The sequence below is a fragment of the Fundulus heteroclitus genome, chromosome 10 (assembly GCF_011125445.2).
Source record: "Fundulus heteroclitus isolate FHET01 chromosome 10, MU-UCD_Fhet_4.1, whole genome shotgun sequence".
NCBI classification, from domain to species: domain Eukaryota; kingdom Metazoa; phylum Chordata; class Actinopteri; order Cyprinodontiformes; family Fundulidae; genus Fundulus; species Fundulus heteroclitus.
In genome coordinates this window covers 28,169,824-28,192,351 of record NC_046370.1, presented here as the reverse complement: position 1 = coordinate 28,192,351, position 22,528 = coordinate 28,169,824, and the positions used below count along the sequence as shown (strand labels likewise).

General features: G+C 44.1%; 1 protein-coding gene across 4 annotated transcripts in view; it reads left to right on the top strand.

Moving 5' to 3' along the window:
* raraa (retinoic acid receptor, alpha a) overlaps positions 1 to 22,528 on the top strand; it is a 198,804-nt gene that overhangs the window by 154,491 nt on the left and 21,785 nt on the right. The window contains exon 1 of one of the 4 annotated variants that reach the window (XM_012876135.3): positions 15,669 to 15,757. The exons of the other annotated variants lie outside the window; for them this stretch is intronic. Coding sequence (XP_012731589.2) covers positions 15,694 to 15,757 — 64 coding nt within the window. The 5' untranslated portion in view covers positions 15,669 to 15,693. Of the gene's footprint in view, positions 1 to 15,668; positions 15,758 to 22,528 lie in introns of those variants that run through there. 4 annotated transcript variants of the gene reach the window in all.

Here is a 22,528-nt window from a genome sequence, read left to right as displayed (position 1 = left end):
AAGCTAGAGACGGGCGGTCGGTGTCATGATTAATCTTTAATGCTCGCCTGCCCTAATTTTCCCTCATATTTTACAAGATTTCAAGCCACCCCCCACCCCATGCAGCTGCTATATATAGAGTGATTACCTTGTACATTGCCTTGTTTCATCAGTTGCATGGAACCACCCTTTGCAGCCAGCCTGCTCTCTCAGGCCACTGGCTCGGGGCGGCCAGAGCACAGCCCAGTGGCTTCACAAAATCACACACTTCTCGATTCCCTCCAGGGATCTGGGTTAACATCACATGGACGACAACTGTGCACATCTCAAGTAGTACACACACAACATTGTGGTGGAATGTGCTCCTATTCTGAGAGTGGGACAGCCAAGAAAATAGGGTAGAGGTTAGTATGCTAAAAATACAAGAGCCTGGCGGTTCTGCTGCTGCAGAAATAGTACAGTGTTGCTGCCGTGTCCGTCGATTCTGTTAATGGAAGAGCGAGAGGAGAATGCTCAGCTCGTGTTTGTGTTCAATGCATAAAACAAGCTCGGAAAAAGCGTCTGAATCACTGAGACTTAGCCCTGTTTATTCTCTGCAACAAAGCCCCCCTTGGCTAGAGCTGTGCTTTTAATAAGCTAGCGGTCCGTCTCCGAAGATAGAAGGGAGTCTCAGTGCGTCAGATGATCTCATTGTGGTTTATACGCAAGCCTTTTTGTTACTTCCATGATACCTTGTGTGGAGATCTTTATTATTTCCATACTATCAAGTAAATGCATAGGGAAAAAGGGGTTTTTATGTATTGAGTAGACATGGGATCTTCACTGTATGTTAGCCTTGTGTAACTATACTGCACTTTCATAGTATCACCGTGTTAACACAAAAATAAAAAGCAAAACTGTATAACATGAAAGCAGTAACTATTCCATAAACTGCTAAAAAAGGAGACATGTTATTACAGTTATGTGATATCTATAACATAGATTAATTAACTTTAGATAAAAGGTTAAAGCTTAGCAAAAATTTACAATAAACTTAAATTCTTCATTTGCGGAATACTTTTAGCTACTCAGATTTTTCAAATGTAACACAAGTATAAAAATGGTTATTATCTTGTGAATTAGTCAGGCTATCTGCGTACGTGGCTGGCCTGCAGTCAGCTACTGTACAGACATGTCAATTGTGTCAACTGTTGTTTTAAAACAGTGGGAGGTCCATAGGCCCTTAAGTGGAGGCCATGAAGTCCAGCTTGATTTAAAATCTGTTTTTAGTTAGTGATAACTAGTGTTTCAACCTGCTGACCAAAAGTACACAGTAATGAGTGGTGTTTGGCAGGCCTCTGTTACTTTATGCTTTCTCCAGGTTCATTTATACCACCCTTTTTGTACCCATATGTCTCCATTTTCGCCCAATTTCATAGCCATAAATAAAGCCTTTCTAAACCATGTACTTGTCCCCATTGTAGTCAAGTAGTTCAATAGATTATGGATATGAATCGTCATAAACATGCAGAAATCTCACATACTGTAAGTATTTTCTAAAAACGATTAAATTCAATCTCTTTTTCTTTTGATGCTGCTTTCCAATGTAGGTCAGTGGACTTCTCTGAAATATGATAGATCATAACCCCTGACCAAGCCTAAATAACTCTGAGGGACATCCTTCAAGATATTTTTTGGACAATGAGTAGAATACAGAAAACTACATTACTTATATTGTTTATCAAAGCAGGTACCACACACCCAGCGGTAGAAGGCACCAAAACAGTAAAGTAGCAGTTCCATCTTTTTTTCTGACATCCACTGTAAACGATATCTTCTTAAAACCATGATGTATCCAGTCCCTGCCTGGTCTTGAGTAACTTTGGATATCCATGCTGTGTGTCATCTCCTCCTCTTGTCCGGACCCATCCCTCAGTGACTGTCTGTGCACGTCGCTCTCCTCTGTTTCCCACAGTCCCCCTAAATCATTTCATATTCATTAAGTGTCTGGGTGCAGCCCAGCCTCTGACATTTGACTCTTAAAGACCCACCTGGGACCGGCATGAAATAGACTACCAATGGTTCTGTGGAGGTGAGAAGGAAGAGGGTAGTGGTGGGTAGTGATGGATAGGACAGCGCTATCTTTTTTTTTTTTTTTTTTTTTTTTTAAGGAGGTTGGTAGACTCTGGTTACAGATCGCTCGTTTCCTGTAACAGCATTGGTGAGATGTTTGTGTGTCGTGTGAACTAAGATATGCCTTGTTGTCAAGCAGCTCTGGTCACAGCGAGAGGTGAGAAAACTACTGAAACAACTGGATCCAGTTTCTTATGAATGGGGCCCCTGTATGTTAAGATGGATGCCCTCTGATATCAAACATCCTGTATTTTTAAATAAACTGTCTCGAATGGAGCAGATATCACACCATTTAGCAGTTCCTGTAAGGAATTTATAGGCTCTAGCTGTCTAAAATCCCACTCTGCCGCATGTTTATTTGCCAAGAGCCATGGTGTTGGGTTCAGCTGATGACCTACTAGTCTCTGACATTCATACCCAGAGACAGTCTTCTGAAAAAGAAACCAAGATAAAGCCATCAAAATGACATGCCATTCTCTTTGGGTGAAACAAGACACAGAAACATCTCTTCCTATTCTTAGTCTGGTTTTTCAAAAGGCTTGTCATCCTGGAGATTGAGAAATATGCTGGCACGCAGCAAACTTTTAGCTGTCTCAAATGTTGGGGATTTGAGTACAGAATCTCGCATTGTTACAACTAGTGTTGCACCGATACCAATACCAGTATCGGACGGCGAATGTTGCAGTATTTTGGCCTTTGAGAGCCAAAAGTTTATTCAACTATTGTCACCCATTCCAGGTAGGCAATAAAAAGTTTTACTACCCTAAGTAGTATGCAGTTCTTCATATATAAATACACACACACACACACACACACATCAATTTCAAACAGATGGTATCGGCATGGTATCGGTATCGGCCAATACTGCACAGCCAGGTATCGGTATCGGGGCCAAAAAATGGCATCGGCGCAACACTAGTTACAACAAAGTGTTTCTCGTTAAAGTGATGTTGAACTGGCTGGTTTCTGTTTGCATGTGAGTTCATTTGGTTATTAAGAGCCCTGGATGTGTAGGTGCAAGCTTTAGTCTTGACATTGTGTCGTACCTAAGTTTGAGGCCCTTATTTTGAAGTAGTTCTTGAGTCGTCCAGTTGAGCAAGCTAATAAAAACGGAAAATACCTGGACCAAGAAGCATTCTCTGCTTTTAAATTGTTTAAATCTGTGACAAAGGGACAGGTCAGATTCATAAGCACCGTGGGAATACAACTAGCTAACCGCTAATGCTAAAGTTTGCCTTGCTTTTTCTTGTTGGGGCTAAGCTATTTTATTCCTTTTAGTTTTTTTCTGCATATTTTTGATAGATTTTCATCATCATTACTTCTAGTTCTAAGATAATTAGTGATCAAAGCTGAACTGAATAATTCCACACTAAACAATGATTCTTCTCCATTGTTTCTGCTTCTTCCAAATCAAAAGAAATACGAACCCCTTTCCCTGTGTGTTTGCAAACATAGTTCCAGTCTGCCTTTCTAAAGCGTTCCAAAAAAACATTGACAGGTGTTTCAGACTTTCAGGTATCTGCGTACATCTATGGTCATTTAGGTTTACCTGTGTTATTGTTACACCAGAGAGACTAGTGAATCTAACGGTCATGTTTCTGGACTGTGAGAGAAGCCCAGGGGAGACCATGCAAACTCTATGCTGAAAGGCTCTGCTAAGGACACGAACCTTCTTGCCAAAAGGCAACATTGCTAATGACTGCTTTCAATTATGATCACAGGAAGATACATTCTTTTAATAATTTCTCTATGACAGTAACTACAGATGGTATGATAATTACCCCTCTCTCTGTTCAGGTTAATAGGCTTCCCTACCTACCTACTTGTCTCTGTTTCAGTCGTAAAGCTGACTAATGGAAAACATGACAACTATTTGAAGCAAACCTGTCAAGCGCCGCAGCATGCCTCCACCATCTCCTTGGCTTGTAGCTGTGACGTTCTGCATCTTCGCCAGGTCGGGATGCCGGGCCTTGCCCTCACGCCATAAGTGAGAAAGCCTTAGTTGAGTAATGCTGTGCCACTGTGGTGCTTCCACAGCGAAGCTGCGTTATTATGCCTGGGATGTCAGCGCCTTTCAGCTGAAAGAAAACGGGAGTGGAGTTAGAGGAGAGAAACCGAGAGGAAGAGAGAGAGAAATATTAGGAAGGAGGGAGGGCTTCGTGAGTGTTGGTGTTCTCAGACATTAATCTCTGTGGAGTCTGGAGTGGGGTGGGGGTTTAATGTCATTTTTGGCCTCTGGATTTGTGCCCTTTTTTTCACTTTTTGGACAAAAATGCAGCTGAGGGCAAATAGGAAGGGTAAAGAATGAGGAAATTGGTGAAGGGATCTAACAGAGAGAGAGAGAGCCTCCTAACGGATATTATTGGTGACGGCTACTTGGCCTTTATACAATAGCTGCCAACAGACCAGTGGCGCTAGATGGACTCTGGTAAAGGATGGCCTATATAAACCACTGCTATGTTCATCTGTATCATTTCAGATTCTTGGTTCTTTCTTCACTATTCATAGTTTAAGTGGTAGAAGACTGCCTGTTTGTAAAATTTGGCTTTATTCATGTCAAGCATTCATGCAGATGCAAAATCAGAAAATGTTAAGTATTGAAGCCTCCCATAGTAGCTCATTCTGGCTACCAGCTCCAGCGGTAACCTTTGCTTCACTCTGTAAATTATAGCCTGGCTGGGATGCAGTGATTACAGGCATGCACCTGCAGACACAAACATGTCCCCTGCAGCGCAGACCAGCTAGAGCTCCCCTAGAGAGGGCTTCCCTGGCAAAAAAAGTCTGCAACTAGCACTATTCCCTGCCCTTACCACCTTGGTTTGTCCTCCCCACACTGCTCACCCCTAATGAACCTCTGCAACCATATGCATCCTGAAGCTCTGAAGAGGAAAAAAAGCAAAAGGAATCTGCGCTCTCATACACGCATGCTAAAGCCTTTCATGTCTGTAATCCCCAGCAGTGAGAAGAGCTGCATGGGAATCTTGGTCAGCTGACTTTAAAGAGAGAGGAAGGGAAGGAGGAGCTATTGCACGGTTGAAATCTAAGCCTCTCTTTCCGTAAAGCCTGCTGGGATTCTCCACGGGCTTGGCTTACCCAGCCTCACCTGGCCTCAGCGCTCAGTGGGAAGCTCCATCACCGGCTTCCCCTGAGCCGGCCTACTTGGGACTGTTTGATCTCATTGTGGAAGATGCGAGCTCACCCGCTGCCTGGCAGGCAGAGCGAATTCCTTGATGCTGAGGGTTGGAGAGGTGGAGCGGACTTCAGTGGAGAGGCTTAATAACTGTATTAACATCGCCGGCTCCCCCAGGACACACTCCTACTCAGGGAAGGGTGTTGGGCATGTTGAGGTAGGAGGGTGTAGTCTCGTCTCTCTTCTTTCTTTTTCTGCACATGCTCTCTGCAGTTTAGCATTTTAATTTGGAGTGGTTTACGGATCATATTGTTCTCGAACCTCGTTTTTCCTGCTCTTTTTCTTGAATCTTTTATGTTTTAACATATGCTAAATCCATTTCATCTTGTAACACATCAAATCATTCCCGAAGTAATCCACTTACTCTAACTTCATTTCCTCATTATATCCTCTTGTATTCTATCTAATTGCCAGTCCACTTTCCTGGCCTCTAGTATAGAATAGCCTTTAGATTCATCCTACTTTACCCATTGCTATCTTTGTTGCTCTTTATCTTGACAGATTCCTGGTCCTCCTGACTCTCGGCCCGCACCCTCCACCCATTATTGACTAAGTTTATTGCCATGTCTTCTCTAAATGTCCTCCTCTAGACTTCACTCTATAGTGTAAAAATTCCACCAAGTTTGTAATATTCAGTCCAACTTTGAACTGAAGGTAATGAACTCTTTGCACACTTGTGTGTGCCACCTTGACACTTGAATTATACATGGGAAAGGGTTGAATAATTGACGAGCCTCACTTAGCCTAATGGACAGAGCTAACTGCGAGCGCTGCTCCGGTCCTAGGTTGCAAAAATGCAGACCCACAGGGTCATAATTAGGCCCAGGACACAGGGCGAAGAGCCTGCAGCCAGCGAACAAGAGCAGCTGGCCTGGGGTTAAATGGACCCCAGAGGGAAAAGAAAGCAGCAGAGAGGTGGAAGCAATTTGCACCAAGCTCACCTGAGCACTTGGCTCCGGTGACGTCTACTCACTGTTTTTGGCAGTCATGCCAATTCAAATACTGCTGAGCTTTTATCACACTCAAAATAGCGTGACCGTATTTGGAATTGCCTTTGTTTTTGTTTTCACTTTGGTGCTTTGAAGATAATTTGTGACAGTGAGCCTTACTGCGGTGCACTTGATGGCCATACGCTGAATCACAGGAACGGTAGTATTAAGGAGTGAACTCTCCCCGTGGTGAAGTATGGTTCTAGCAGTATTATGCTGTGGGGGGTTATGTCCTCGCATGGGCAGGGAAGCTGGTGGTATTGATAGGAAGATGAGCTATAACTATGGGTCAATAAATTAAATGCATATCCAGAATTTAAGTGTCATATCAAAACAACTGAGATAAAAGTAGGAGAGCGCGTTGGAAAACATGTCCACCATTACCATTTCCTTCCACTTTGCACTGGTTTTTGTTTGTGCACGGCATAAAAAGACTACACATGCATCCAAGTTCATGATTAATCAAAATATCACACCTACTTTTGCAAGGCAAGCATCCGGTATCTGGTCATGAGTAGCCATTAAATTCACTTTACATAATAAGTACTTCAGGACCATGTGAATTTCACACTAAAGTGAAAAAAACTGTTTATAACAAAAAAATCATTCCTCTAATTGCATCCTTCATTAATTACTAATAAAGGGGTAACACCTTACAGCATTGCCGCCCCAGACCGGGGAGAGACCAGACTCCAGGCACACTGCTGTTCTCACCAGTTTACCCAACATGCATGTTATTAGACTGTGGGAAAAGATGGCCGCCCATACACAGACAAAAAAAAAAATACACCCTCCGCTAGAAAGCATCTTGCCAAAATTCAAGTCTCTTCAGACCACGAGACGACTTCATTGTGCAACCCAACATGAACAAATCACAGCATATTTGATCCCTAAATTCCTTTCTGCACCATTATTTCATCGCCTTTGCCCTTGCACTGCCAGTTCATGCTACCCTGGTGTTCATTTGTGGATAAAAATGATATAAAAAAAAACAAGTGTCTGTACAATTATCTTTCTAAGCTTTAGATCAACCCTGTCTCACTAAGACCCATCCAGAGACTGGTAGGCAGCTATATCACAGGAAGGTGTGTGTGTGTGTGTGTGTGTGTGTGTGTGTGTGTGTGTGTGTGTGTGTGTGTGTCATGATCAAATGGCTCCCCCCAGGCTACAGTGAAAGGTCAGGGATCTATGCAGGAAATTAGTGTCTGCAGAGGCACAGACAGCACACACACACACACACACACACACACACACACACACACTCACACACACAGTGTTAAAGCAGAGCCCATATCCGAAGAAACCAAACATGTCCTTCATTAAATCCTGGCACCATCCCACTGCACCCCCACCCCCTCTGTTGTCTCTGCCTGCTCTCATCAGCCATTTGTCCTGAGCACAAAACAAAATGAATGTCCCTATTGACAACGACCTCCTTCAGTTTTATTCCTGTATTTACTTTCTTTTAGCCACCCACTCGCCCCTCGCTCTGCCCGCATCCTCGGCTAAGAAGCGCCCGTGCCTCCTCACATCAGGCATCTGAATAAAAAGCATGTCATAGCTCATCATTACGAGGAGAGCACAGGCTACCCGAGCAGCTTTCAGGGTATTTATAGCTGGCATTGTGCTCACTGGCTTTATGATATAAATTTCACTCAGTCAGGTGAGTCCGACTCCAGCTTTCGATTCTTAGTCTCCGATTCGCAGCTGATGGGAATCCACGTCGAAACTGAACAGCAAGTTAATCCGCTTGCCTTGAGGCTCGGCTGAGCGTGGGAGGGACGGCACTCCAGACACTGATACCTGCAACAGTCATACCTTTATGAAAGAGGAGAATAAGTCAATTCATTAGAACCACAAAAAGAATATGTCATGAAGCGGATTATCAGCTCAAAACAGAGGTGGTAAGAAAGCTAGCAATAGTTCAGCACCTCAGCAGCCACGGTCCTGTGCAAAGGTCCTGAGCAGAACGAGAGGCGCGTTTGTTCAACAATTTGTAGCAGTAAGCTGAGTCAGTTTGTCCTCTAAAGGAAAAGGATGAAGCTCTGCAGGTTCTGAGGAAAGTGTCGTTAGAACATGATGACAGCGTCTTCAACCCCAGTTAACCCTGTGTCGGGTCATATTGGCCGCTTCGTGTAATACTGACAAAAACACAGTATGAAAGTTGAGTTCAGATCAGAAGAATTTTTAGTTTAGAAAAAGGATTCTTTACTTTCATTTGATGCTCATGTGCAGTTTTCTTTAAAGAAATGCAGATAATGACAAGCAATCGAAATGTTAAGAGCTTTACATAAAGGTGAACATTTTAGTTCTTTTATTGATTGTTTCTTTTTTTTAATACATTTTATTATATGGTTAAATACTTCTTTAGCTTGAAAATATGTCCAAACCAAAAGGGAAGAAAAGGAAAAAAAAATACAGAATTGAGATGAAAAGGAATTCAGAAAAACAAATTCAGCCTTTTTTTTGCTAGGCTGCAAGGTTATCCAAAGCGCTCTCCTACGTTTATCTCACTTGTTTTGATATGACACTTAAGTCCTGGTTATGCATTTTATTTATTGATGTGTGTAAAGAAAAACACTTTATTTGTTAAGGTATGAAGGTTTGCTCAAGTTTAAGCTAAAAATTCTTTTACTATTCTATTACGCCTTATCTTCTAAAGTAGTGGCTTGGGTCATAAACATATAATGGTAGGCATGGGCGTAGGTTTGATTTCAACTTTGGTAGGGACAGTACTGGTCTCAAGTTTCATTGGTTTGATGTCATTGGTCCTACGCAATATGCATGCCCCTATTTTTCTATACTTGACGTGAGCATCAGGGGACATTTCGTTTAAAGAGAAAAGCAGCATTTTTTGCTACATTAATACACATTTTATAAGCACTATATATATTGAATCTAAATAAAAAGCTGCTCCTTAATTTGTAATTAAAATAAATTAGACATCACCTGAAGCACTGAAGGGCCAGCTGCTTCACATCCAAGCTGCCCTGCATCATTATTACTGGATATCTGTGTTTCCTATAATCATATAATGTTACTATTATACAAGTGTGTTTTTAGTATTAAAGGATTAAATGTAACACAACCTTTTATATCATCCTATGATACTTACTGTCTGAGTGTTAAAATAGCTCCTTATGTCTCTTTTCTTTTTTGGTGGCATCATCTACAATCACAACACTAAGCATGAGCCTAAGTTTATTCAAATATAAAATCACTTTTAACAATTACTAAAAGAAAATATAACACTATCTTATCCGTAATGTAATAATATCCAAAATAAACAGCCAGATTCAAGCATTTTTACCAGACACTAATTTTTGTACTAATTTACTTATGGACTGTGTGGAAATCTATGTAAAATCAAACCAATGTGGTCCTCCGTTTGTGCTTTATCCTATTTCCAAAAGTAGAAATAGCCAATTAAGTAGCACTATTATTATGTGGAACCCTAATTATGCTTTCTAAACAAAAATAGCAATGTTTAGGCACCATCTCGTATTGTTATACTCTATAAAACGAATAACACCTGCTATTTATATCTGAACCGCCTTAAAGGGATTTTTTTGAAAGCTTACATTCTTTGCTTGTCGATTTTTCCAGCAGTCTTCAGATCTCCTGCCTGACACAGAATATTTAGTTTTATAAAATAAAAAAAAGTTTTGTTGATAAAATGTATTATACTTCAGAATTAAATATTATTTTAAAATACCAACGTTGGTTACTTACATTTCTTAAGTTCCACAAATGAAAACTACTCTCTCCTGCTTCTTCTATAGCCTGTTATAGCGTGGATAAGATATATATTTTTTAATTGGGACTAGTTTCGTAGTCTAATATTCGTTGTAGTAACCGCAGTATTCTAGTGTGAATTAAATTTAAATTTCGCGCTGCAAGCATGCACGCACATGCACGCACTAGAAAACAGCCAACCAGGGAGAGAGAAGGCGGGACTTAAGGCAAAACAACCAATGAGAGTGGAGTTAAACAGCACACAGCACAGTTACGTGCGCTGCTAAGTTAAAACGACAGGAAAGACCGACTGGACACGCAGGCTGGCAGACGGAGCTGCAGCAGCAGCCGCCGCCAAGCAAGCAGCGGAGCTGCGAGAGGAAAATAAGCGACTGCTGTAACAACGATGTATTGTAAATTATAAACATGTTATTCACATCGAATTATTGGTAGGGACATGTCCCTATGGTCCCTATACAAACCTACGCCCATGATGGTAGGGTTTCTTTGACCTCATCTAGAAATTGGATTTAGGCCATATTATTATTATTATTATTATTATTATTATTATTATTATTATTATTATTATTATTAATAATAATAATAATAATAATAATAATAATAATAATAATAATAATAATAATGCAATAAGTTCTGCATCAAAGTTGGTCAGAAGAATTTGCTGTGCATTCTTTCCCCATTATTTTTCCATACATGTTTATTTGCCTTTTTTTCAATCTGCCTGCTTTTTTTTTCTATGTGGACATTTAAGTCCCTGTTGTTACCTGCAGCATCGACCTCTTAAACACAATGGTGACAGGATAATAGCACCCCTGCTTTATCTTGGGCCCCACCGCTCTGCATTTGCCTCCTGTGTCTACAGTTGCAGCCTTTCAACCCAGACAAATGACACGGGCTAATTTATGACAGGTGCTGCTCTTTTTCGTTCGTGTGCGATACTGGAATGCACATTAACCAGCTGGGGCTTTAGAGCGGAGGAAGAGCCAAAGCAAGCTTAACTAATATCGCTAACTCATGTTGACAAGCAAATAAAGGGCCAGACCTTGTGGATCTTTAAGAGAAACGGTCCAACGAGGAGGTCATTTGTTTAGCATCACTGAGCACACTTTCTCATCCAGCCCGAGTCACGCACAGCACAGGCTGCACTCGCGACCTCACCCCCCCACTTCCACTGTCACGCTCCTGCTCTGAGGCTGAGGAGATCAAAACGTTGTAATCTATTCGCCCGCGATTGACTATTGTGTTATCCGCAGAGGGATGGGGGGGAATTGGAGTGGGCAGAAGAAGGAGAACATGCGTTAAGAGGAGTGGTTTAACATGACAAAGCCTTTCTCGGGTGATCCTCTTTTTTTCCTTCTCCCCAGGTCTTCATCAACCTCTTCTCGTTCTCTCTTTGTTGTTGTTCCCTTGTTTTCATCTTTTTCTCTTAATATCCACCTCCTCCTGCCCCCTTCCAAATCCCCTTCAGCCCTCTGATGCAAATAGCCCTTTGCCCCCTCCATATTTATGATCCCGCTTCCTCGACTGTTGAATATGCGCTTAAGTACAGAGGGCCTTGAATACCGCCAGCCAGATTGGATTAGCGGGTGTCAATGGGTAGATAACCTCTCTGTTAGAGTGAGTGAAGAGCAAACACTCGAGCATAAGCATTCATGACGGTCCTTTGGCCTTTAAAAAGCTGAGAGGCACTGTGTGTGGCACTCAGCCCAATAAAGATGAATAGGCTCTTGTTAATGTGTATAGGTGTAATTTCAGGCCTGGCAGACTAAGTTGTGTATGAGTAGCATTTTCCAGGATTTCTTCCCCAGCGATTGTTTTTAAATCCAGAGGCCAGAAATGTGTTCACAATCACGCCACTAATTGAAATCATCTGTCTTAAATCTCGCAACAATAATGTTTTTGAATGGCTCACTGTGCTCAGCGCAGTCATTTCTGCTCCACCACCCACCTCTTTCTGATTACTTTGTCATATGAATATTTGGAGGCCCGTTGCTCTCGAAGACTGAATTATAAGTTCCTGGTTATGTTGATGTTTCCTTCCAGGTGAATAAAGGGAGTCCAGGCTGATTATGGTAGAAACAAAATGTTCCTTTAAGATTGTTCAGCCTCCTTTATCTTACACAAAGACTAGAGATGTCAACAGATCGCTCTGTAATTATTTCTTAGTTGCTCAATGGTGGGGGTTTTCACAGCGAGGGATCTTCCACAGGAGATGTACTCAAAAGAGTCTGAATTTGGAGGTTTACTGATACTTCTAGCTTCCAAGATGAGGTGAAACTGAATATTGGGTTTTATGAGAATGAATTTTGAAGCAAATGCTAACTTTAGAGCAGTTAGAGGCTAAAATCTTTTTGATGCTGTTTTTTATGGCACTAGCAGCATTTTTCTTTAATAAAATTAGACTGCGGGGGGGGGGAGGTCAAACCCAGGACATGTTTTTTACTAAGGCCTCCGTATATAGGTTGCATTGACTACCCCTGTTAGCGGCTAACAGTTAGCTAGTCATGAACTGGTATACGATTCTCACTTTCTAAAAGCCATCAGTGGAGATTGAAAACAGATGTATGTATTAATGAAATAGCTTCAGTTCGAACCAAAACAGCAACCCTTTTCTGGTTCAAACACGTTTTAATATTACAACAATGTTCTCTGTTTTTATTTTCAAGTCAGTGGCTTGTTGTTGAGAATATTATCTTTTTGCATTCTGCTTTTGTGAGAAATAGCTAACATATCAGCTGATTTGTTAGTCATGCACTCCGCTCCAGTAGCCGGTCTGGAGCCAGCTGCTTAACAGACACGTCGTTCAGGCCAGAACTATTTCCAAACATCCAAATTAAATTTTCTTGTAAGCAACAAAGTGCAGAAGCTTTCTTTCAGTCAGCTGGCCAGCGGTGTCCAGCAGTAGGGAGGGGAGGGGCCCCATTATGTTACTTGATGCTCTATACAGCCAGAGACCACTACGATTTTCCAACGTTTTCTCAGGCATCTCATTAAACGGACTTTAATCGTAAAAACAGCCCAGCCCAAAAATGTTGCAGGTATGAAATCGTATAACATTGATACTCCAGAGTTGTGTCATTGGTGGCTAACGATTAGCTTGAAATGCCTCCTAACAAACTCATTACAGATTACTGGGTAGCAAAGGTGGACTATGCTGTGAAAGGTACAGGGTTAACCACACTTTCACAATATCAGATACGAATGTTTATGTCTTAAAGGGATGATGTAAACAGGTGAAAAGCATGATTAAGTTAAACAGCGAAGTGTGCTGGGCTGCTGCGGCTCGTAAACATTCCCAGACCTGATCAGCAGCTGGAAATGCTCTGGAAGATTTGCTCGCAACTTGTCTGTTCTTGTAGATATTTCTGCTTGAATCTGAACGTTAGAAAGCTGGACGAAGGCAGAGCGGAGTATTGTGATGGAGACGTTCGTTTTCTCCCTCGGTGCCCCCTCTCACAACATTTCTGCACCATTTCAGGGCTGCAGTGGCTGAATGAAAAAAGAGCTAGAAAGACTTAGTTTTGCTGTCCCAGATTTAGCAACAGCTTCTGCCCTCTCTGGACTCCTGGTATGCACGAGTTCAAGTTTGTTTGTTCCCCGTGAGAGCAGCACAAACAGTCACCCACTTTAACACAACCATACAACAGACGGTCAGAAACTCAGCAAAACTGCTGCTTATTGTTTCCTGAAGCTGAAAACAAAGGCTTTTTGGTCCGTGTGTGTGTGTGTGTGTGTGTGTGTGTGTGTGTGTGTGTGTGTGTTTTGCTCTAATGATGACCTGGATGTTAAGCTATGCGTCAAGAGATATCACAACAGCAAGGTTCTCCGGGAAGGGCGTATTATTTACCTTTAAGAGATTTGGCAAAGGAAGATTGCACTCTGGTTACACCTTCTCAGTTTCTCTTTTTTTGAGCTGTGAAGCAAACATTGTGCACTTTTTTTCCCTTCTTACTCCTTGCTTTTGAAATGTTTTTCTCGCATCTGAAGCTAAGTGATGAACCCTGAACCTCTTGCATATGGTCCTTTGTGGCCTCCATATCTCTTAACCCCTGGTTGGGAAACTCTCCTCTTGGCAAACAACTGATTAGCCCTGATAAACACTGTGCTCAGTTGTGAATCTTCTGTAATCATTATAAGAATTTATTGAGTCCAGCCTGAGCTTTGAATTCGCACAGTCTCACCCCACATATATAACGGATTCATAGAGCGTTCCAGGCCCTTTTAACCACGCCCCGCCTTCTGCACGCATTCTGCCATCCTTTGACCGACGAGGGCTGACTTTTGCCCTCTTTCGCCCGCCGCCATGTCCCACACCATCAACTCGTGCCAGATATCTCCCGGTGGCCCGGGGGCATGTGCCAGCTCGCGTAGCTCCACTGTCACTCAGCAGGCATTGACAGCTGCTGGGTTAGAGTTGCGCCCTGGTACTTGTGTTCACACGGGGAGAGTTAGCGTTAGAGGTCCTCCGCTTCTCTCCCCCACCAAGGTGGTACTTTCCTGATTTCTTTTTCCTTCCCCATAACCAGATCCACAAATACTAGAACACATACAGGACTTTGAAGGTACTCGCACTCATCGGTACCTTTAAACAGCCTCATACGTATGTGTGTTTTCTTCAGTAAACATGTCATGTCCGCCGCTTTCCGCTGGTTTAATTAGGAAGTGGATAGAAAGTGATGCGTTAAGATTTATTCTTACAATTGCAACGTTTGAAAGGAGTGGCATCCACTGGTTTACTTGACATGCTTTGCTTCTATTTTTTCCTTTTGTTACAACCCTTTAGAATTATTGCTCCTCCATCTAGTGTAACTGAGTTTGAGCTATTCTGCAAAGAAGAATGGGTGAAAACTGTCATTCTCTGAAGGTGCAAAGCTGGTAGAGACCTACCTGGTATAGATCTGCAGCAGTAATTGCATTTAAAGGGGATGCAAAGGTTTTCAGGTCTGATAAAATTATAGATGTTTGGGTAGAGTGTGACAAAATGTGAAAAGGTTGAATACTTTGACATGGGACCGTCTGAACTATATTTGTGTTGCAGCTGTCCTCTTGTTTTGTTTGGAGGCTCCTAATTACTTGCAGCAGTCGTGGCATGTGGCAGCAGTCGCTGCAGCTAACATGAAGTCTTTTCTCAAAGTCTGGTCACCTTTGCCATCTGCTCAGTCACTCACCGCCCCTCCCCCACCCAGCCTCCGCACACCTTCACACTGGAGTTTGTCCACACACGCGCTTCCCGCTCTGTCTTCATTTGCCAGGGAGCCGGCCGTAGCAAAGCCCGGTGTGGTGTTATTTTTGGAGGCCCGGCGGCGCTGACAGAGACTGTCCCGCTTTACCACCGGGGAATACTGCCGCGCTGATAAAACCCAGACCTGGCCTACGCAACAACACGCTGGCGTTCACGCGCACGGAGAGGCCGTCACCGAGCATGTTCTCAAAACCGGTGCCCTCGTTTGCCTTGCTTGTGGCTTTTAGTAACCAACGGGGGGGAAACGGGCATGACGTACATGTCATTGATTTAGAAAAAGAGAAAAAAAATGCAGCATCCGCTAACATACAGATGTCATAAATGACTTATGCTAAATGCGATCTGTTTTCCCCCCCCCCGCTTCTGCTCCAAGACAAACAGCAGCATTTCCTGGTGTTGAGGAGGGATGATCGTAACAGGCTGGAATGACTCCTCGCTCTGCACCGCCTTCCCCTTCGGCCTCTGCTCAGGCCCCCATTTATCACTCACGTATGTGTTTTTCTTGCTCCAACACTCTAGATGGGGTAGTTATCGGCACCAATTTGGAGCGTCATCCATCAAAATTTAGATCTAGCAGTAAGTGGCGCCTTGGCTTCACGTTTCACGGTTGCAGCCGGAGCTGTCACTTCACGTTTCTGCGCTGCATGCAAAATTTGAATATCAACAATGTTTGCAAAACAACAGGCTGTCATTTCACTGCAATGTCAGCCACAGGAAACTTGATGGCATTTGTCACAGGAAATCATGCTAAACCCTTGCATTTAAATCACACCCTCGCCCTGTCTAAGACATCATGGCATAAATAGGAAAATGCTGGCTGTTACCTGCTGTCAAACGGTTCAGGCATGCGTGCCAGATGAGAAGTCTTCCTACAACAGCCAGGAAGCCTTTAATGACAGACCATTAGCAGTGCATGAACACCCAGTCTCTCTCTCAGCCCTCCATTGATTCTGACATGTTGGAGTGGAGGATCGACGGGAAGGAGCTCAGGTGGAGCCCCGTGAGGCAGGCGAGTCCACGGCGGTCCTCCTCACCGAGCCTCCCCAGGGAGGAGAGGGTGACGAGCAGCCAGCTGATGTCGCATGATAGCACACTGCCAAAAGTAGGTTTTTAGGTAAACGGGGATGTCACTGCTGGGTTTTTTTTCTTCTTCTTCCGTTTACGCCCGTTCTTAATCCTCATCATTGTTTCGTGGAAGCAGCTTCACAATGCGTTACAGCTTGGGAGAGGTTGGGAGTAAGCTTTTTAGTATCAGTACGGTGTTCAGGTTGAATTCAAAGGAAGCAGAGGCGTAAGCAGAGATTTAGAGGGGAACCGTATTTTTTTCAACATTTTCAGACATTTCTGCGGGTCTTTAAGGCTGCGTGAGAGCGCAAGACTTTTAGCAGATAACAGAAAGGCTAAACGGAAAACAAAGTGGCTCTGATCTATGCTTCTGAGGGCAACTTCTCCCTCACACTCACCGTGTAATATAAATCCTTAATGCCCTCTCACTATAGCAAAGCTAGAAAATAAAAAAAAGGTTCTTGTATTATAGTTCTGAAAGAGTAACCAGAATAGAGCAAACAGCGTCAGCAAGTCAAAGCTTTGCTAAACACTGACTCTGACCTGTTCATCTCTAACTGTAGCGCATGAAAATGAATGTTTTTGAACGTTGTTTTTAATTTAACTGTCAAGTAACAACCAGCTGAAAAGAAAGCTTGTGCTGCAGGTTCCTTGATAATGGTGTTTTTGAATCCAGCAGCCAATGAAGGGATCACATGCTCCGCCGTTACACAAGAAAAGCGCTAGAGTTTATTCAACTCCAACCGAGGCGCATCAAAACACGCTGCTTCTCCATGTGTTGTCAAACCAAAACGGAGGATGTCTCTGTTTGATGACGCCGTATTTGTTCTGCTGATCACCAGTCACCTCTGAGCACGGAAACGTTGTCCGGTAGTGAACGGCCGATAGGCGCCCGCGACACATCCTGTCATTGCCAGGCTCCGTTGCAAATATGAAGGGATTGCTTTTGGCAAGGAATTCCTGAGGATTCATTCAATAAGAGGGTTTTCTTTGCTTCGGTTCCACAGTAGGAGGAGGCAGAAGATGTCGGCGTCAGTGAGAGACGCGGGCTTAAAGAGGAGATGAGTGTGTGCAGACGGGATTGGGTTTTTAGTGAGCAGGCGTGAGGCTGGCTGTCTGCTCCCCTGGCCTATGGTAACCTCCGCTGCTTCCTCTGGTGCGTGTGTGTTTTCACTTACGGCTGCCTGCGCTGCCGTCAGACTTCTCTCTCTATCCCGCCTAATAAGTGTTCACACTCTGTGTTTGAACACAAACACACCCCACTGGTGCTGTTTCTCTTACAGCTGTCAGTCTGCGTGGGATCGCTCGCTCGCTCCCGCCCGCCCGACCGGCCTCCCTCCCCTCAGCTCGTGTTGGGACGCCATGCCGCTAATGCTGGCTGCCGGTTTTTGACCGTGACTTTTTGCTAGAGAATGGCAGGATTTCCCTGTAAGCAAGGAAATGGTCCCGTTTCCCCTTTTGGTTATTCAACATTGCTGAGCAAGCATTCCACGTGCATGTTTGTTCCCCATATTCTGTGATGCTGCTGATTTTACTGCATAGAAACACGGAATAAAGTCTGGATAGTAGCGTTGCCATGCAGAAGTATCCACACCCCTTTTCACGTTACTCTCCCAAACGTCCGTATGTGACAGACCACCACAAAGCAGGGTCTGGTTGACAAGTCAGGATCATTTTTTTACCTCTTTATTTAGCGTCATCATCTTCCCATCGTCTCTCACCGCTTTCCCTGTCACTGCTTTACAAAAGCACCCCACGGTGTCATGCTGCTACTACCACTGCTTTACAGTGGAAATGCTCTAGTCAGGTTGGTGTGTGTTTCTAGTTTTCTACATAAAAAAGAACATAGCTATAATGTTTCACATATAATCCAAGTAATCCTAATTTAAAAGTTCCACTAAACTGCAAGTAGGACTTCCTGCAGCTTTCTTTCCACAATTGCTTTCTTTGCTGCCAGTCGTTCAAAAAGCTAGATTTGTGGAGTTCATGACTCCCAGTTGCCCTGTTGGCAGATTATCCCACCTAAGCTGTGGGTCTCTGCAGCTCCTCCAGAGTTACCATGATCCTCCTGGCAGCTCCTCTCCGGGTCGCTCAGTTTAGGTAAATGATCGTGTCTTGTTACGTCTGCAGTCAGCCCACCCTTTTTCCATTTTCAGAGGATGCACTGACCAGAGCTCTAGGGGATGTTAAATTCTTGGGATAATGCTTTAGAACCGAACCCAGTTTTTAAGTTTCTTCACAACTTTCCTTTGACCCGTCTGCTGGATCTAACAAACCTCTGAGGCCAGAAACAGGACAGCTGGAATTATACTGAGATTAAAATACAACAAGCGGTGTTTGTGATGTTTTCTGACCTGGAGGGTTTAGCAAGGTGCTCTCTATCCACAGCGCCCCTACATTAGCCTTTCTCCAGCAGCGTTTGGCGCCGTAGTCTCTTCTGTCTGATTTTCTGGTGAATGGTTGGCAGGACAAATGCATCTCTATATGTTCTCCCATGTGCTTGCCACATGGTGTGTGTGTGTGTGTGTGTGTGTGTGTGTGTGTGTGTGTGTGTGTGTGTGTGTGTGTGTGTGTGTGTGTGTGTGTGTGTGTGTGTGTGTGTCCAGTTAACCTAATGGGACCCAGGGAGCACAATGGACCACGACTGAGTAGGATTCAAAGTGGGAGACCCTCACCCCTCCTCCCTGCTGTCTTTCTCTTCTCTGGCTCTTTTTGCCACAGTCCAGCCTGCCAGCCCGCTAATGTAGTTAGCGTCCCTCTAATGATGGTAAAATCTCATTAATATGCTTCACAGCCAGGCCCAGTAACCAGTGGGGATGAAGGTAATCAAATCTCAGAGGACTAACCTAGAGCTGAACCCCAAGAACTGCTCGGCTGCACCGGGCTGAGACAACCCAGTGTCTGGAGGCTTGATAATAGCCAGTGGGCCTGAGCGTCTGTGTGGTTCCTTGCCTTTGAAGTGGTGACGTTAGCCAGGCTATCTTCTGTCAGGATCGCAGCTCTGAGCAGTTCATCATCAGAACAGATTTCATTTCAGCCCTTGTGCTTATTTGTCCATTTAAGTCTAGCCCGCGCTAATTGCTTACGGAGGCAGCCGTGGCCTCGGCCTGAGTGCACTCGCTGCTCTTCATGTACACAGAGTGGGCTGAAAGAGCTGCACTACAGAACGCTCAAACTTGAACCTAATTAAAGCAGTGATGCTGCGCTTTAAGAACAGCTCAGGACATGAGGGTGCAGCTCACCTGCATACGGAGGAACATTGTCATGTAATCAATCCCCAGAGGAGCGGATGGATTAATACTGTAGCTGTTAGTAATGGTCGGTAGGGCTGGGCCATGTCATGGTATGAGGAAAAATCACACAAGTCCCTAACCCATTTCTATTTTATTCCTTTTAAAAAAAAACAATCACTGCTGTTATAATTAAACAATTCTGACTATAACATATATTTATTATTAGTTTTGACACATACTTACTATATGCTTTAGTCTAAAAAACACACCTTTATTTAGTGGTAATTTTGACCGCAGCATATTGTAGCGTTTAGCCATGCCATCTGCTCTGGTAGCTGCTCAGCAGTAAAGGCCCGCAGAGCTTCTCCACTGAGGTTATACAGCTGCAAGACAGACGGCCGGGGCTTCCTTAGCGTCCGCTCCATGATTTGATTTGTCTCTCCAGTCAGCCAGGTGAAAGTGAAGGGGCCTTCTTTTTAACCAGCTGACCGACAGTGCTCAGCAACAGGTGGGGGACTTTATTGTCTCTGTGAGTAAAGGTGTGTAACATCCTTATAATATCTGCATACGGTGACATAGACCCATGCTGTTCTCTGACAGTTAACAGGTAAATAGACATGGCTCCTCATCCCTGCTTGTTGCTCGCAGTTCCAGTTGTCTCTAACTCTGGATTTATTGCTCTGACTGCAATGGTAACCTTTGGTACCTAAGAGGCAATTTTCTAGTTGCCATTTTCTGACCAATGAATATTCACAGATAAGACTAGAATGTTCTTTCCCATTTTGAAGAATAGATACTAGGGAAACAGGAAGTACTAACGCATAAGGTGAAAAATGGCTTCAGTTGGATTTAGTTTGGGGGAATTGCTTGAGGAGACATTCCTAAATAAATGAACTAAAGTTACAGGTTGGCTTCTTCTAAAGTGTAAGATTATGCTGGTGCAATGAATTTGAGTGAATTTAAGGCTCTTTACCCAGGTGCAGTAAAAGCAGCGCTGCATGATGTGCGTGAGGGTCAGGCTCGGTGCTTTCTAGTCGCTTCTAACTGGTTCCGCCTGACGTTCTTGTGCCATGTACTCTCACCGCTGGGACCGGTCTGACAACATGCCAGCCTGCACGCTTTAATCCAGCCTCGCGTTTGAGTAATGGTTTGTGTTTTCACCTTCCCAGCACAGAGTTCTCAGCCCCATTACACGGCTATCAGAATCATTATTGTCCATTCACAATGAGCCGATCTTAAAGACGCGGCAGTGTTTAATTTTTCAGTTACTGAGGTGATCTCGCTGTCTCTGGATCAAAATGGTGCCAAACACAGGCCAATTTCCAGATGTGGACGTGTGTGTTTGTATCGAAATAAGCTCCTCGGGCAAATTTTTACTTTCTCTGGGTTTGATTTTTTTTTTTTTTTTTCTGTGGATGGCACAGTAGGCAGATTTGTGCGACGCTTAGAGTTTGGCCCGGCGAGGGCAGCGGATGGCCTAAGTAGCCCTGTCCTCTCTGCTCAGCCTCTCTGGCACTGTGTCTCTGCGTCCACAGGCCTGCCATTGTTTTTGCTCCATGCCTCGGCTTGACAGGCCTCCAGAAGCCAGCCATTGTATTTAATTACAGGTCGTCGGCCCCCTCATAGACTCTTGTCCTTGTGTCCTAGATTTCCATGGGTGCTCTCATTAACAGAGTGTACATTCTGTGTGTGTGTGTGTGTGTCAGAGTGAAATCGCTTCCTTAATGGGCCTGTGAAAGCCTATAGACTGCTTAGAGTTTCCTATACATGCAGTTTTTTTCTGTGAATGTTTGTTTTATTTGGTATGCACGCCCCCAACCAGCTAAACCCACCGCGCCGTGATCATTCTGCGTCAAGCGCGGCGGAGCGCCGAAGAGGACTGAAGGGATTTCCGACGATGAGAAAATATGCCACGTTATGTAAGGGCTGCCCTGTTTAAGCGTAATTTGCCTGACATGAACGTAGCGACTGCATGGGCCAGTGGCATGGGCGACAACAGCCCATAATGACACCAGCGGAGCGGCGGCTGACCGCAGAGCTGCCCCCGCTCTGCCCCTTCCCCCCCGTGCCTGTTAGCAATCCGGTCATTCTGTTTTCTTCTGGGTTTATTGCAGAAGTCTCTCGCTGTCTGTTAAAGAGTCATCCGTTACGCATAATGAATCACACAAATGTGTTTTACTGATGGCACGAAAGACAAGTCAGCGTTTTATGTTTGAGGAACTTTAGGTCTTTCCCTCTGCCCCGGCTGCTATGTGCAGCCTTCAGAACGTGGTAGAAGTCTGGATCCTTGTGCTTCCCTGGTGTTTTAAAAACGCCCGGCTCCGTTTAGCCACCAGGCTGGGCGAGGACCTGTCTTTATCCCGTCACCGCGCTCACTGAGCAGGTGGGTCTCCAAAGCTCCTGCAGCAAAGAGAGTCATCCTGGGGTCACCAGGGCTCCGTAGCACCCAGCAGACACTATCCACACGCCCAACAGGTGGCTTGGGAGTGATGCCAGTAGAAAAGCCGTTCCTCTCCATCCCAGACAGAAAGCCGGGGAATTCGCTGGACCCTACAGGGACGTTAGCTGGGGCCGTGTGCTTCGTTCAGATGAGGCAACGATGGAGATTTTCTGCAAGCAGCACTTCAGGTCTGAAGGAAGAAAGCAAATGACATTTTGTCCCAGCAGCACATCATACCCACTGTTCAGTATAGTGGAGGATCTGTGATGCTTTGGGCTGTTTCTCTTCCTGACGCCCTAGGAAACAACATCTCTATATGTTGGATTTTTCAAATATTAAAGTGTGGAATTTTCTAAATTCTTTCTGTGATAGCAATTTAGAGAAAAACAGATTTTTATTTCAAGGCCTTTATACACATCTTTACCAAGGGTGACCTTACCGGGTCTCACTGGTTGATGTTGAAGTGAAATGTGGAATTTCCTGTTGTTGGGCTTAAGTGTACCGACAGCAGAAACCGGCGTG